The sequence below is a fragment of the Natrix helvetica genome (assembly GCF_964273705.1).
Source record: "Natrix helvetica genome assembly, chromosome: 1".
Taxonomy (NCBI): Eukaryota; Metazoa; Chordata; class Lepidosauria; order Squamata; family Natricidae; genus Natrix; species Natrix helvetica.
The window spans coordinates 248,858,887-248,876,573 of NC_138548.1; the positions used below are offsets into that span (position 1 = coordinate 248,858,887).

Here is a 17,687-nt window from a genome sequence, read left to right on the forward strand (position 1 = left end):
ATGACACCCAAATGATGAAACATGTATTATGGTGTTATAAAGTAAGCAATTTTTCCACTATATTACTGGAGAGGGGGAAATGGGGGTTCCCCACCAGACTGAACTGAATATCTAAAGGATAGCCTCAATTTGGCACTCTCCAGATAGGCTGGAGAACAATGTCCACTTCCCTTGATGGCTAAGGTTAGTAGAAGTCATAGCTTACATCAGTGGTTCTCTGCGGACCCCTGGGGGGGCTGCAATATTGTCACAGAGGGTCCACAAAGGCTCAAAAAATGTTGTGTTTAATGGTCTGTGGCTGCAAAAACTATTCAGTGGGTCCATGGTGAAGAAAAGGTTGAGAATCACCAGCTTACACCATTTGGAGAGTGCCAAATTGGATGCACTAGCTATAACAAACCAATATGTTTTGCAAACAAGCAGGAACAAAAACGCCTGGCTTCTTGTTTCTTTGATATGAAGACATTAGCAAATGAAGCAGTTACTCAACTGGGAGCTACAGATTATCCTCCTGCTAATGGCTGCAGCTCAAAAGCTCATTCAAGGAATAACTCCATGGGTTTGGTTCTAAATCAAGAAATAAAGGCTCTGCAAGGCAACAAAGGGCAGACTAGTTGGGCAGGAATAACCACAACACTCCAGCCAGAGGTTTCTTTCTGAAGCAGAAAAAGAGGCAAGGACCTATTTGATAAACTTTGTTTTCTGTATGATTGTAATCCTGTAAAGTTAAATGCCAGTCCAGAGATTAAAGGAGGGAAAGCTGTGTCAATTTCTTTAAATTATTATAAAAATAACATTCCCCCTTTGCTGAGCCTTCCCACAATTTGCCTATTTCCATCAGTTGTCCTTTTCAACCTCCTGATAGTACAAGTTACAAACTCATGGAGGGCTCCAGATTCCAGGAGCTGATTCTGAGCCACATCTCTCAGTTAGAAGCTACTCATAATGTAATGGGACTTTGGGCATGTTGTAGATGAGCTGAATCTAGTGAGGTAATCACCAGGAAAGCATCATTATTCCTATATCTCGTTACTGCTAGCTAATTGTTAATTGCAAGATGAATGCTGAGCTGAAAATCATTGTTCCTGAAATAGAGGCAGCTTTGCTTCATTCGGGTCTTATTTAGAATTGCTTGTGCCATCCATTCATTTTCTATTGGAAAAGCATCTATGCAGACCCCATCAAATTAGGAAAAATTCCAGGGGCTATTGATGGCCAGGAACAAAGGAAGGTAAGACCACAGCACTGTGATGCTTTTTTCAAACTGTGTAGTTACTCCTACACATTTTAGACTTTTAACTCCTCAAACAGAACTTGATTTAAATCTCTGGATATGGTCAGACAGTGCATACATGTCAATTACTAAGTTAGGTATTCAGGAAGCCAGTAACTCTGGAAACTAACCATGGTGCCTGCATAAACTAAAGCAAAAGATGAAACATCAAACTTGGTTTTCAAATCTTGGATTGGCTCTCAAGCCTGATTTTTTGTGTGTGTTTACTTCATCTCCTGTTTATATTTCAAAAGCTACTCACTGTGAATGTGTGGACAACATTGTGAGTTTTGTCCACACTCCTGACTCATTTATTAGCTTGCAAGTTCAACATTCTGGTCACTAGCTAGAAAAGTCATCAACCAATTCAACACATTTTCATTAACAAAGGATTTGTCCATAATGTGTAGGAATAAATACAATTTCTGGAAAGGACACAGCAGTCTTACACACACACACATACACACACACCATGTTTTTCCCAGTTACTTGGGTTCTTTGTTGTTGTTTAGATTAGCTAAAGACATTGTGATCGCAACACATCCTGAGTTCATTTGCTGACCTGCTCCTGGAGGTAATAGGCATTGTCTGTCATCGACTGCTCCAATTTGGCTTTCCCCGTATCTTGTTTCTGTCTCAGTTCCTTTAGCTCTTTCTCTATATCTTGCACTGTTGCTCTGCACCATAAAACCAACAAAAAAGAAGTGTCACTCAGCAAATTATTTTTTCTTTTGGAGCAGATGACATACATATGTGTACTTTGTCCACTACAGAAATTAATACATGGTTTCCAAATGTAATCCTGAAGCAAGGGTAGATCGGCAAATTTGCCTTGTTTCTCCCCTTCTCTCGAGGCTCCCTGCAAATAGGATGGAGGTGTCCTTAACGGTTTAGCGATGTTCACCTGGAAATGCAAAATGCTTTCTATAAAACTGCGTGGGGAAGTGAGCAGGGCAGATCATCTGCAGGTTAGAAACTGAATCAAATAGTACCTCCACAGGCTTTGAGTCAGAAACCCTTCTTGATTTTTTAAAATCTTTTGTTTCTACAACTATATCACAGGAATCAATTCCCCATAGCAAAACACCCTCTACTGTGATAAGCACCTGGTCACAAGAGCCACATGGTACGATCTGACCACCACAGTTCCTCCCATTTGGGGGCCAAAAGAGAGGGAGCTATTGCTCATGCCATAACTACCTGGGATAGCAGACCTTGTGTAAACAGATCTTTATGCTGAATATACTTGGTAAAATGCATGATTTCTAATAAAAAACATTTTCGCATTGTACCTGCATATATGCCACCCAATGTAGTCAAAGTTTCATAATAACATACCACATTTTGGCTCAGTTACATGTTGCTCTGAAAATGGAAGTGAGCAACATCCATGAATTTCATAATCTAGGTTTGGGGTTTCAGTTCAGGAAGCGTACCAAGCAAGGAAACCAGGGGGTGGCTGGAAAAAAAAATTATGTGACTGGAATAAAAATTCCCTTGCTGATCTCAACTAAATTCCAAACCTGGCTCCAATTTCCCCTCTCTAAAAACTTTCATTTCTCCCCTCACCCCCATGGAAGCCCTTATAGAATGTGCCTTTAAATGAGAAAGAGCCCAGTAGAATAGTTGGCTTCACACATCAGAATAGACCGCTGTGTTTCTTTGTAGTTTACATGCTATCAACTAAACCAACTAACACTTATTCTGTAAGCCATGGTTAGTTGGTTATTTATTTATTTGATTGATTGATTGATTAATGTACCACTCTTATTTTGTAGAAATAAATGTTCCCTTCTACTATTTTTCTTCAACATCCATGCCTAAGCCAGAACTAGAACTCCTGATCTCCCATTTTCTAACACACTTTAATCAGAAAGCCCATTTGTGTATTACAACAAAAGCACAGGCTGTTAACATATTCAAATCCATTTTCACACTCTGCAAGGTATACTAACAGTTTTATAACTGACTTGCTATATTTAGTTTATTTTCAAATATGTGAGCACCACTGAATTCTTATAATGAAGGACAGCATGGAAAAGTTTAAAATGCTGCTTTGGTACCATTAATCGATAATGCTAAAAATTACACTACAAAAACATTGCTTACGCATCACTTCTCTCCAAGGCACCTGCAGAGAATGTGTAAAAAAAATCCTAATAGTAATTGTGGCTACACAACCAAAACTCTGAGTGGAGAATCAATCGAGTGATTCCCATTTGATTATTTTGACCTGTGGGCACTCTTGCAACCAGCATCATCAAGGGTTTTATTTTGGCTGGTTTTGAAAAAGCAACTGAAAAGGAGACCACTTCCAATATCTTTCTGAGAAAAAAAATATAGATTAAAAAAATCATTAATATATGTTTTCTCATGAATGGAATTGAAATCTCTGCTAGACAGGGCTTTTCTGTTTGTATCAGTCAGAAAAGCCATAGGAAAAACAATGACATCCCCCCCCCCAAAAAAAATCAAAGAAATATGACATCAGAATATTTGATAATTGAGAGAGCCAAATAGTATAGTGGTTAAGACTACAGGCTAGAAACCAGGAGACTCTTAGTTTTAGTCCTGCCTGAGGCACAAAGTCAGCTGAGTGATCTTGGGCCAGTCACTCTCTCTTAGTCTTAGCAAGGAGGCAATGGCAAGCCACTTCTAAAATCTTGCCAAGAAAACTTCAGGGACATATCCAGGCAGCACCAAGCATCAAGACTAATTCAAAGCATCTCTGCCCCAAATCGGCAACAAAGCATCAAATTAAGTTTGAAACAGCTTTGTGCACTTTAATTTAAAAAGTCATTCACTTCGTTGGAAATGATAATTAGGTTGAGGTGTGCCATGTACTTTTGTAACCTTTTAATATTTTCTTACACAGTTTTTCAGAATAAAGATCTCTTTTCCTCTTCTTCCAATAGCAAGCACAATATGCATATGATAGATTGTCTGCCATTACTATATTTAGCAAAATCTTAAGAGCATCAATGAAACAAACATGCTTGGCCCATCAGCAATATCATCTGTTCCACTGCTTTTTAGTCTTTTACCTGAGATAACCAACTTGCAAGGTGATCTGACTAGCTCCCTCTATTTTCTCTACCTCGTCTCCCAGCGGTTCTCCTTCAATTGCATTCTGAATCCTCCTTAACTAGAAAGGAAAAGTAATTTTTAGAAGTCAGGTTTGCCACAAACAACTGGAATTACAAAACTCCTGTATGGAATAAAACATCCGGTGGGAGAAAAGGGGCAGCACAGCTTTCTTTATTGCAGTGAAGAGGTATTGAGGCAGATAAATGTATCAGACTCCTCATAGACTCAATTTGCCTATGTAGAAATAAATGAAATATTATAAATACTCGAGGTCGGGTAAAGCTTTGGATTTGATCTAAAATAGATGCTTTCAGATCTCAGCATCTGTCTATGATTTATTAAAGGAGTTGTGCAGGATTGCTGGACTGCGAGTGAAGTTTCTCTGTAGCAGCAGCAGCATGAATTTGGAAGAGTCACATAGCTGATTTAATAAATTTTTGACTGATGCTGTGTTCATGTTCCAGTGCGTTTCAAAACACCTTCTCTGAATCAGAACCAATGCACTGCACAGCTCCACAGAATACAACTGTTCCACAGCCAGGCAACCTGTAGATACAGTATGTTGGATTACAATTCTTAGAATGGCTAGTCAGCAAGGGAATTTATTCCTAGCCATCTGGGAGGACATCCAATGAGTAAAGGATGATGGTGACCTATTCTAGAATGCCCAACAGTTCAAATACATGCAAAATGCTTAACTACAAATTAGAATCACATGCTTCCAATTCTGCTAGACTGAAGATACAACACTTCCATAAAAGTAGTTTTTTACAGCTCCCCCAAGTTTGGAACCAATCTGCAATCATCTGCCAACACAAGAGTCAGCCAGTGTTCTTTCTCTTTTCCTTGAGGTGACTGAGTGACCAGAAATACCTAACCCCATCTCATAATCCAATCAATGTCCATTCCCACCCCTTAAAGTATTATCAGTCTCAAAAATATGCTTGCTTTCACTTTACATAAAAAGAAAATAAATTGCTAGGATTCCTTTCCCTGAAATTCTGTAAGGGAAGTTATGACCAGCATATTTATTTTTTTAAGACTAGGAAGTGGAGTCAGGCAAAATCTCTTGCCAAAGGAGAATGGATTATCTGCAGTGGTGTAATGAAAAATGCCAGCCTTGCTGTGATATCTAATAAATCTGTAATGGTAAGTGAAAATGACCTTCGGAGACAGGGAGAAGAGCTATGGCTTAAAGTAGGAGTGTAAACTTGTGGCGTCATATTGTTGTCATGTGACATATCGCTCCTTTTTTCCACTTTGCTAAACCGGGGGTGGACATGGCCAGCATGTGACGCATCTTGCCCATAGGCCACAAGTTTGATACCCCTAGCTTAAACAATGGTAAACAAAATTTGAGACTGAGAGAAGGAAGGGTGGTGAAAGCATTTCAGAAGGGACCTCCTTAATTTTGGGAAGAGCAAAGTGAAGAAAGGGAGAGTTACTTTCAGGCTTGCAAAATTATATTAACACAACCTTTCAATTAAGGCAGAACTAATAATTATAGCCATGCTTCTTATCTGGGCTATCTTGGAATGCTAACAAAATCAGAGCAGTTAAAAGCAAAGATGAACTAACCCAGCTCTCCAAAGCAGATAACATAAACAGATCAATCAGGTTTTAGGGTGAATATTCTCAACAGTTTTCATTTGGAATAAAATGGAATATTTATATAGCCTGTGACCTGCAAGGCCCAATGGGAAAGCAAAGAAAGTGGAAAATTGGACAAGGCAAGACCAGCTGCCATCTGTCCTCAAAGTCTCACTCTTGATGCCCAAGGGCAACAGCAGAAGCCAGAAAAGGAAGGCGAAAATCAAATATGTTGTTAGATGACCTATGCAGGAGATTCCAGCTTCAGTTTTGGCATCTCCAGGCAAAGCTGGGAAAAACTGAGAGTTGCTTCCAAATGGAGCAGACAATATTAAAATAGGTAAATTCATGATCTCGCTCAGTATAAGGTCTTATTAAAAGGACGTAATCACTTAACATGCAATTTCTACTAGACCAATATTTCTGGCTAATCTGCTCTGACTGAAATGCTGTTTGAGCATTGCAACTTTGGAAGAAGCTGTCTAGTACAGGATTAATAACCAAAAAAGAGGCTAATTTTTAAAAGAAGGAGCCGTAATCAAAAGCAGCATCTGGCTGCATAGAATGACATCACATCACAAGGCACTGAGGCACTGCAGAAGGGGTGGGATGGCTTTCACAAAATCCCTGCAATCAAGTAGCTTTCTCTGACATGCTGTAGTTGAGTCATAAGCCCAGTCCATATTTTTAGAGACCCAAAGCTTGAACTGATGATCACTGCAATATCTTCAAATAGTAATCAGGATTTGACTTGACATATTCAGCAAAATGCTGTCTGTGCTTGGTCCCAAAACCAAACATTTAGGCATAAAAACACCTCACCTTCCATTAAAAGGGGTCACAGTTCAAGACTGGATAATAAAGCCAAAAATAATTACAGGGAGCTTCATAATATATTTAGGATAGAAATTGATCTATTGATTACAGATACAATATCCTTTAAAAAAATATTGTAACAAAAGATCCCATTAGTTTTAAAATAGAATTCAATGTAATATGAATCAATTACAGATAGTCCTTAACTTACGACTACAATTGAGCCCAACATTTCTGTTGTTAAGTGAGACATCTGAGTAAGTTTTGTCCCATTTAATGACCTTCCTTGCCACAGTTGTTAAGTGAATCACTGCACTTGATAAGTTAGTAACCTGGTTGTTAAGTGAATCTGGCTTCCCCATTGACTCTGCTTGTCAAAAGATGGTGATCATACGACCTTGGGACATAGCAAGGATCATAAATATGAACCAGTTGCCAAGCACCTGAATTTTGATCACATGATCATGGGGATGTTACAAAGGTTGTAGCTATGAAAAATGGTCATAAGTCCCTTTTTTCAGTGCCATTGTAACTTTGAACAATCATTAAATGTACTGTTGTAAGTCGAGGACTATCTGTACTCAATAAAGCACTTTAAACAGTGAGTCATTCAGCTGCAGCCCATGTTCTAGATAGCCTTCTAAAGCACCATCTCCTTAGAAAATCTGAAAACAGCCATTCTCACAGCCAGATGCTCCTTCTCCACTTACCACCTCTTTCTCAGATTTGAAGTCTTCTTCCAAGGAACGCATAGCATCAAGTTTTTCTGACAGATTAGGTGGGATGGTAGCAAAGGTCTTATAAACTATCGAGAAATAAGGAGGAAAGAAGCAATGAATATGGTTCAGGTAGATCTTGCAACAAAATAATATATAATCAGCTAGGCCCAGGCCCACTGTCCCATTCCCCATCTTTTCAAAGTTCTGTTTCCTTTCCCACCTCTGTTTCAAAGTAGTAGCATTCTTTATGATTTCAGAACAGGTTAAATCTTACAGCTCATCTCGATAGCCCTAGAAATATAATTTCCTCCCATCTTTGAGATGGGAATAAGGCTGGTAGTGAACTACTTCAGTGGTGGGCTGGCAATGAGACAAAAGCTATGCTGTGAGGCCCCATCTTAGATAAAATGTTAGTGCAGTGTTCCCATAAGCAGCAGGATGGATGGAAGAACTGGTTTTGGGGCTCCTTTCCTTTTTATCAATGAGATTCAACCCTTTAAAAGGATCCTGGCCTTTTGTGATTAAAAGACGCTGACCTCACCTCCTTCTGCTCCCACAAAATATATGCAATGATATATTTGATTGGAGATGACAATTTTGCTTTTCAAAAAATATCGCAAAGGTGCTTTTTAAAGAGGCAACTGGACTTTCTGGTTGCTTCTTGAAAAAGCACCTTTGGGACAACCATGACCTGGATGACTGAGAATCTCCAGACACTTCAAAAATACTTCAGCAATCTATAGGTCAGTGATGGTGAACCTATGACACGTGTGTGAAAGGTGACATGCCACAACACCTTTGAGGATATACCAGTGTTTACCAATACCCTACGTTTCTCAAAAACACACCCCATTCTTGTGTGATTTTTGGAGGCCATGTGAGAATGGTGTGCGCTCCTGTATAACCTCCAGAAGTTGCCTATGCTCTTGTACAATCTCCAGAGCACTCCAAAATGTTCTGAATGGGGAGTGCTTTTGTGTGGTTTCTGAAAGCCGCAGAGGCCATGGAAGAGCATTGTCCACTGCCACTTCAAGAATGAAAGCCTTGGGGAACCAGGAGCAGCTTCACATAGGCCGCAGGGGCCTGTCAGCAGAAAGAGATCAGGTAAGGTAAACAAGGCATGGCAGATCCCAGGAAGTGCCATATTGCTGGGGCAACCGTGGCGATTTTGAATGGCAATGGGGGTGCTAGGGCTGAAGTCAAGGCCCGGGCCTTTATTTCAGGGTCAGCCTCAGCCCTACCACTGAATGCCGCAGTTTTGGATGGCTAAATGGGGCAGGGGAAGATAATTGCTTTTCTTTAGTTTGGGGTGGGAGGTAGGACAGGATGGCATGCCAGCAGAGTCAAATTAGGCATTTCCTGAATTTTTGACATGCCCAGCCCAAAAGGTTCACTACTACTGCACTTGTTTTATTGATCCCTCCCTCTTCTTCATATGTGTTCTTGGGGTATCAGATGAGCTTCAAGGAAAGAGGTATATATTATGACACGAGGTGAGGGGGTTACATATATATGCAGTCCATACGTGCATCGGTGAGGAAGTCCTGTAGCCTGCGGAGATCAGAATGGCCACATTTGTAGTAGTCCAGCATGGCGATCTGGTCTCTGAGAGTTTGGTAGAGGTCATTCAGCTGGGAAAGGGAGCGCAGGGCATCCAGTGTCTCCGCATAGCGAGTTGGAGCCAAATTGGTCAAAGGAGTCTCAGAATATCCCATAGGAGTGGTGGAGGGGAAGAGGGGTGCAACTCCAACCCCTAGCATAGGGGGCACAGTTAATTGGCCTGCTGGTGCAGCAGGTAAAGCAGGAGGTTGATATCCAGGTGGAAAAAGCCCAGGCCCACCAGGCTGGCCAGGATATCCAGTTGGGGCTCCAGGATAGAATCCAGGGGCACCAGGATATCCAGGTTGTGTCCCAGGTAATGCTCCAGGATAGACTGGCTGAACCCCAGGGGCACCAGAATACTCTGCCTCAGTCCCAGGAGCACCAGGTTGGGCCCCAGGAGCACCAGGTTGGGCCCCAGGAGCACCAGGTTGGGCCCCAGGAGCACCAGGTTGAGCACCAGGAGCACCAGGTTGGGCCCCAGGAACACCAGGTTGAGTCCCAGCAACACCAGGATATGGAGCTTGAGCCCCAGGTGGCCCAGGATAGAGCCCAGGTACACCAGGATAGGGGGATTGGGTTCCAGGAATTGCAGGCTCGGCCCCAGAAACAGCAGGCTGGGTTCCAGGAGCCCCAGGATAGGGGAATTGGCCTTCAGAAACTCCAGGTTGGGCCCCAGCCACACCAGGCTGGGTCCCTAGAACACCAGGATATGGAATCTGGGCTCCAGGATAGGCTCCAGGTATCCCAATATAGGGTGGTTGAGCCCCAGGTTGGGCCTCTGAAACCTCAGGATATGGAGCTTGAGCTCCAGCTGCCTCAGGATATGGAACCTGGACACCAGGTGGCCCAGGATAGGGGCCTTGGGCTCCAGGACCTCCAGACAGGGCCCCTGGTGCCCAAGGACCACCAGGCTGGGCCCCAGGTGCTCCCGGATAGGGTGGTTGGGCTCCAGGACCTCCAGGCTGGGCCCCAGGTGCACCAGGATAGGAGATTTGGCCTTCAGGTCCTCCAGGCTGGGTCCATGGTGCTCCCGGATAGGGTGCTTGGGCTCCAGGACCTCCAGGCTGGGCCCCAGGTGCACCAGGATAGGAGATTTGGCCTTCAGGTCCTCCAGGCTGGGCCCCAGGTGCTCCTGGATAGGGTGGTTGAGCCCCAGGACCTCCAGGATAGGGTGCTTGGGCTCCAGGACCTCCAGCCTGGACCCCAGGATAAGGGCCTTGGGCTCCAGGACCTACAGGCTGGGCCCCTGGTGCTCCCAGATAGGGTGGTTGGGCTCCAGGACCTCCGGGCTGGGCCCCAGGTGCTCCTGGATAGGGTGGTTGGGCCCCAGGCCCTCCAGGCTGGGTCCAAGGTGCTCCAGGATAGGATGTTTGGGCTCCAGGAGCTCCAGGCTGGGCCCCAGGTGCTCCCAGATAGGGTGGCTGGGCTCCAGGAGCTCCAGGCTGAGCCCCAGATACCTCAGGATAAGGGATCTGGGCTTCAGGAGCTCCAGGCTGGCCCCCAGGTGCTCCAGGATAGGGCGGTTGGGCTCCAGGAGCTCCAGGCTGGCCCCCAGGTGCTCCAACATAGGGTGGTTGGGCTCCAGGAGCTCCAGGCTGGCCCCCAGGTGCTCCAACATAGGGTGGTTGGGCTCCAGGAGCTCCAGGCTGGGCCCCAGGTGCTCCAGCATAGGGTGGTTGGGCTCCAGGAGCTCCAGGCTGGGCCCCAGGTGCTCCAGCATAGGGTGGTTGGGCTCCAGGAGCTCCAGGCTGGGTCCCAGGTGCTCCTGCATAGGGTGGTTGGGCTCCAGGAGCTCCAGGCTGGGCCCAAGGTACCCCAGGATAAGGGCCTTGGATTCCAGGAGCTCCAGGCTGGGCCCCAGGTGCCCCTGTATAGGGTGGTTGGGCTCCAGGAGCTCCAGGCTGGGCCCCAGGTGCTCCAGCATAGGGTGGCTGGGCTCCAGGAGCTCCAGGCTGGACCCAAGGTACCCCAGGATAAGGGCCTTGGACTCCAGGAGCTCCAGGCTGGGCCCCAGGTGCTCCTGCATAGGGTGGTTGTGCTCCTGGAGCTCCAGGCTGGACCCAAGGTACCCCAGCATAAGGGCCTTGGGCTCCAGGAGCTCCAGGCTGGATCCCAGGTGCTCCTGCATAAGGTGGTTGGGCTCCCGGAGCTCCAGGCTGGACCCAAGGTACCCCAGGATAAGGGCCTTGGGCTCCAGGAGCTCCAGGCTGGGCCCCAGGTGCTCCTGCATAGGGTGGTTGGGCTCCAGTCTGGGCCCCAGGTACCCCAGGATAAGGGCCTTGGGCTCCAGAATCTTCAGGCTGGGCCCCAGGTACTCCAGCATAGGGTGCTTCAGCTCCAGGGGCTCCAGGCTGGGCTCCAGGAACCCCAGGGTAATGGACCTGGGCTCCAGGTGCTCCAGGCTGGGCCCCAGGTGCTCCAGGCTGGGCCCCAGGTGCTCCAGGCTGGGCCCCAGGTGCTCCAGGCTGGGCCCCAGGTGCTCCAGGCTGGGCCCCAGGTGCTCCAGGCTGGGCCCCAGGTGCTCCAGGCTGGGCCCCAGGGGCTCCAGGCTGGGCCCCAGGTGCTCCAGGCTGGGCCCCAGGGGCTCCAGGCTGGGCCCCAGGGGCTCCAGGCTGGGCCCCAGGGGCTCCAGGCTGGGCCCCAGGTGCTCCAGGATAGGGTGGCTGGTCTCCAGGAACTCCAGGCTGGGCCCCAGGTGCTCCAGGATAGGGTAGTTGGTCTCCAGGAGCTCCAGGCTGAGTCCCAGGTGCTCCAGGATAGGGTGGCTGGGCTTCAGGAACTCCAGGCTGGGCCCCAGGTGCCCCAGGATAAGGGCCTTGGGCTCCAGGACCTCCAAGCTGGGCCTGTGGAACCCCAGGATACAGAGCTTGAGCCCCTGGTATACCAGGATAGGGAGCCTGGGCCCCAGATAGTCCAAGATAGGGAGTCTGGGCTGCAGGATATGCCCCAGTAGCTCCAGGAAAGGGAGCCTGGGCTCCAGGTGCCCCAGGATAGGTCCCAGGTGGTCCAGGAAAGGGAGCCTGTGCTCCAGGTGCCCCGGGATAAGTCCCAGGTGCTCCAGGATAAGTCCCAGGTGCTCCAGGAAAGGGAGCCTGGGCTCCAGGTGCCCCGGGATAGGTCCCAGGTGTTCCAGGAAAGGGAGCCTGGGCTCCAGGTTCTCCGGGATAGGTCCCAGGTGCTCCAGGAAAGGGAGCCTGGGCTCCAGGTGCCCCAGGATAAGTCCCAGGTGCTCCAGGAAAGGGAGCCTGGGCTCCAGGTGCCCCAGGATAAGTCCCAGGTGCTCCAGGAAAGGGAGCCTGGGCTCCAGGTGCCCCAGGATAAGTCCCAGGTGCTCCAGGAAAGGGAGCATGGGCTCCAGGTGCCCCAGGATAAGTCCCAGGTGCTCCAGGAAAGGGAGCCTGGGCTCCAGGTGCCCCAGGATAAGTCCCAGGTGCTCCAGGAAAGGGAGCCTGGGCTCCAGGTGCCCCAGGATATGCCCCAGGATATGCCCCAGGTGCTCCAAGCTGAGGTCCAAATGGTCCTGGAACCCCAGCAATGCCTGGCTGTGCTCCAGGGACCGCTGCTCCACTTGGAGCCCCTAGTGTTCCTGCCTGAGCCCCTGGTAATCCAGTTGGTGGACTTGGGCCTGTTCTCTGGATAGCAGTGCCAGGCTGAGTTTCTGGAGTTTTGCCTTCTGGTGAGGTCGAACCAGTTGGAGAGTATTGGACTGGACTTGTATGCTAAAAGAAAAATGGAAAGGGGAATAAATTTAATAACAGGGGAAAGACAAGGAAAAAAACATTATTAAAGTACTACATAGGAGGCAAGATTAGCTATATTTTTTAAAGTGCAATTTTCTTTCACTCACAATATTATTATAGCTCTAAATGATTAAACAGTGCAGGTGCATACTTAGAGAAGTATGGATTTCAGATAGAATTTGGCATGGCTTTTGATCCTTGGTCACAGATGCATAAAACTGAGGGTTCAGACCAAGAAGCAGAGTCCTTGATCAGCCTGGCTTACTAGAGCAGTCCCTTTACTACAGCCTCACTCATTTTTTGCAGAGCTGTTGTGAGAATAAATTGCTACCCTAAACTCCTCAGTGGCAAAGTGGAATAACGATGTGAGAAGATGTCTCTCAAGCAATATATTTTCATGTCTTTAATTTACCCAAAGCTAAATGGCATAGTAATAGTCACACCAATCAAAGAATCTATTGATTTAAATAGGTGACCTTTTCTCTAAACTATCTAGAAAACTTTTGAAAGGGCAAGAAAATTACATCCCCAATGAAATTCTCTGTAAATGCTCTGTTACTCAGTAGTATCCATTAAAAGTCTCCATAAACTTGTATATATCCACAACATAAGTTGCATCTGAACTGATGATAGAAGGACAAAGTGCATTTATACACATTCATCTATACATTAATGTTCTCCGTATAATAAATAGTTGTCTTTGAACTCTTCCCTCAAGAAAGCAAACATAATTTCTAGATATAACAGCAACTCAGTAGGATTATTTTTATTGAGGAATATAGCAACTATAGAAGGATATACTTTTACAAGTAAAATGAGCAATAGAGAAGGAGAATTAACATTGTATGGTTTAGCACTGTATAGTTAAAATTCAAGAGAATACGCTTGATGATACCATAGAAAATGCTTGAATTAAAATAAGATGGGAAAAACTAAACCATGTTTAGGGAAGAAAAGCCAAATGCATAGGTATGGAAGAGGTTTTATATTGCTCAATAGTAATAACTGCAAGAGGGATCTTGTCCTAGTGGACAATCAGTTAAATATGCACCAGCAGGGTGTTGCAGCTGCTAAGAAAGCCAATACTGTCCTAGGCTGCATTAGAGAGGTTCAGAATCAAGAGTATATGAAGTGTTAATACCACTTTATAATACTTTGGTAAGACCATACTTGGAATATTACATCAAGTTTTGGTTACCATGATAATAAAAATATGTTGAGACCATTGTAGAAAGTGTGCAGAGAAGAGCAACAAAGATGATTGGGGGTCTGGAGGCTAAACATATGAAGAATGGTTGCAGGGATTGGGTATGTCTAGTTTAATGAAAAGGACTATGGGGAACATGATAGCATGTTCCAATATATAAGGGGCTGCCACAAAGAAGAGAAGGTCAACCTATTCTCCAAGGGACCTGAAGGCAGGACAAGAAGCAATCAAAGGAAATAATCAAGGAAAGAACCAGCTTAGAAGTAAGAAGAAATTCCTGACAGAACAATTAATCAGTGGAATAATTTACCTTCAGAGGTTGTGGGTACTTCAACAATGGAGGTTTTTAAGAAGAGATTGCACAATCATTTGTCTGAAAAGGTATAGGGTCTCCTGTTTGGACTAGAAGCTCTCCAAGATCCCTTCTGCTATTCTCTTATTATGTAATAATGTTGTATATACTATTGCCTGACCAAATAGGAGATGAAACTTATGCTTCCAAAATGAAAATTGTAGTTATTTTAAAGAAACACATAGTAGTATTGATGAGGAACTTTATCCCAACACTTGGGATACAGATCCCAACATCTGTAGGGAGATGGACTCCATCTAGTATGGTCCTTTCAGGAAATTACTGGTTTATCTTTCAAAGGGAAGAAGACAGGAGGATAAAATTTCCTCAACTTGATATTAACCATTAGGATTATTTCACTGGGGAAATTATAGTATATTCTGGGGAAGTTATAAGATATATTCTAGGGAAAGTAATTATAAATGAATGAAAAAGTAACTCAAGTTGAGAGGAAGAGCTTTAAAAAACAGCATGCATATAAGCAGTATAAAGGAACTGATTACTATGGGGGGGGGGGGGAACGGGAATTGTAGAAGTATGGAGAGATATAAGGGAAGGTAAAGGTCAGACTAAGCCAAGATTGATAAAGAATTCTAAAACCACAAAAAGTCTTTTTTTAGGTATAGACAAAACAAAAGAAAGAGAAAAGAATTATTGCAGCAACTGTTGGATAAAAACTGCAAAAAGTACCCCATCCCTTAAAAAGGGAGATAATAAAATGTGAAAAAAAACAAAGCAAAAAAACGAACAAACCGAAAACAGTTCAGTTCCTACTTTTGGTTCAGCCTTGACCAGCAAAAGCACATTTATTCCTTCACGCAAATACAAAGAGCAGGTTAAAGAGGTAGGGTTGAATGTTGAGACTGATAGAAATATATTAGGGAATATCTATTTCTAATTAGTTTAAATGTCAACATCCAAATTAATCTTATTTTAGAGTATTAAAGCAATTTGCTGACAGCCAGAGCAAACCATTATGTATTGATATGAGATGTCTTGGAGAAATAGTGAAGTGCCAATTGACTGGGAGAGGACAAATGTTGTCCTTTCATATCTCTCTATAAATTTTGGCCATTATACTGTACTTACAAATTGTTGGATGAATAATATGGAAGGTTCCTTCTTTCTTCAAGAATTAAGGAGGAGAGAGAGATTGCACGGCCCATGTCTGATAACTCTTTCATATGAGAAAGAGCAATTAAATTTGTAATGTACAAGAAAATAGGCAACAGTATCAAATATAAAACTTATTTTGGGATTTTTTCTTTCTCCAAATGTGGTACAAGTTGATAACCTATATTTATTACAGCTTATTTTTGCATGAATCCATTATGGAAACATGACATTCTAACTAAACCATACTCACAGGAGATGGGCTCTTGCCCTTCACAAGGATATCTTCAAGAACTTCCCACCGTACCATTTCCTCTGGAGATGGGAATTGGTTTAACCTTCTCTCTAAATCTTTCTAGAAAAGAATCAAAACCAAAATATATGAAAATCATCCTCTCTGTCCCATACATTGTTGACCATCATTCCTTTTTAATTAGGAATTTGGAAGCCCAGGGAATTACTTTAGATAACAGCATCAAATTAGGAAGTAAATCATCCAGCAATTAGGTGCTCCAGGACTTATTGTCCTTTTCTTCTCAGTTCCTTGTTCTTTTTTTGTTAAATTTAATTTAAGACCATCAGCAGGGATTATCATCACAGACATCCCTGAAAGCACATATGTCATGATGTCATGACTCAAATATGCAACACATACTTTTGTCAGTTGTAATAATGAAAATGGCGCCAATTCCAAAATCATATCATCGGTACAATGACATCATAATAAGAGAAAACATGGAGAAGATTATCTGAATGAATGACAGTCTTGCTTTGTTAGGACCTGCCAATGTGCTGGGACTTTGCCCAAAAAATGACTATGTAGCAATTCAGAGTGCTGTAAACAGTGAACCTGGAGATCACAAACAAGATGTGGACTTTCTCATGCCATTAATTTGCTGCAGAAGCACTGGAGGGTGCTGTCACAGTTCATCTGCATGAACTCTGGCAGCTTTCTATAAAGTGAACCTGATAATGCAAGAGAATAACAATGCCAAGCTTGTACACTAAAAGAGCTTCAGACCAGGATGAAAGATATACTAACACAGAGCAACTGGGGCAACTAGATAAACTGCTTCAGATACTTCAGATTCTACACAATCACCGGGGAGGGTGTGTGTGAACGTGTACAAAAATTACTTTTCTATAGAAGGTAAGAACATACCAAATCGTGATCCAAGCTACTCTGATCACTCAGGCAAACATTTAAACGATCATCAAACCCACGAGGATCTAGCTGCAAAATGAAATAAAAGCTTGGATTACCCTTTTTATTCAAATGTAAGATGTGATTATGAATAAGTACTAAACATGCCATAAAGTAAGTTAAATATCACACAGGGAAAATTCAAACAAACAAAGAATTGCTAAGTCAAAGTAAGTGGCTCTGGGGGCCATTTTTTTCTCTAATAAGTTGTGGTGGGGAGAGTAAACATCTTCAATCCCAGAGTGCAAAGAAACAAAAACAAGCACAAGGAGATAAATTGGTCTCAAGGAACAGCTCTAGAGTACAGTTCATTTAATATTACTCAAAAGTATAAACAACTACCAATATAAATAGTGTCTAAGAATATAAACAGTTCCAAGCAGGGTGTTATTTTTCTGTAAAATTATAATGTTCAGGTTTGATAAATTCAATATTGACAGATAACATGGGAATATTTTAGGCATTGCTCCGATGACTCTCATCACAATTGGTATAACAACAAATTTCTTTTTCCATAAGGGTTCAATTTTGATCTGTCAGTCCCAGTTTTTGTAAATTTTTTCAATTGTTTTCCCTCAATCCTACCGGTAGTATTTCTGTTATAGTGAACTAGACTTTCTTCTTTTCAAGAACTATTTTATATCAACCATGTTATGAACAAGATGCATGTCTGTTTGGATCTTAAAGTCCCATAAAATTTTAACCTGGTCATTTCCCAAAACCTCAATATAATGGTCCCAGACATTTTTACTATAACTTGTGGCAAAAGTTTCTAATAAATAATTTAAAACTCTGCTTGTAGTCACTTTGTAAAATTTTGCTGCAGCCCTTGATCACCAGAAAAGCAATATTTTCACCTTCATGCAATTAGTTGACATACCTTAAACAGCTAAAATAAAGCCTCACTTTCCCTTTTTTTATGCTCCTGATCTTAACCATGTGGATTTTTAAAATCCACTTTTTTTCAGTATCCTTCAAGTATTG

General features: G+C 43.7%; 1 protein-coding gene across 1 annotated transcript in view; it reads right to left on the minus strand.

The window, feature by feature from the left end:
• Positions 1-17,687, minus strand: part of QRICH2 (glutamine rich 2) — a gene marked incomplete at its 5' end in the record, with an annotated part of 64,063 nt that overhangs the window by 32,733 nt on the left and 13,643 nt on the right. Inside the window, 10 exons of the mRNA XM_081963212.1 lie at positions 1,836-1,950; positions 4,318-4,418; positions 7,477-7,571; positions 9,011-9,185; positions 9,326-9,781; positions 9,926-10,219; positions 10,323-11,003; positions 11,403-12,806; positions 15,753-15,854; positions 16,662-16,733. Of these exons, the coding sequence (XP_081819338.1) occupies positions 1,836-1,950; positions 4,318-4,418; positions 7,477-7,571; positions 9,011-9,185; positions 9,326-9,781; positions 9,926-10,219; positions 10,323-11,003; positions 11,403-12,806; positions 15,753-15,854; positions 16,662-16,733 (3,495 nt within the window). The remainder of the gene's footprint in view (positions 1-1,835; positions 1,951-4,317; positions 4,419-7,476; positions 7,572-9,010; positions 9,186-9,325; positions 9,782-9,925; positions 10,220-10,322; positions 11,004-11,402; positions 12,807-15,752; positions 15,855-16,661; positions 16,734-17,687) is intronic.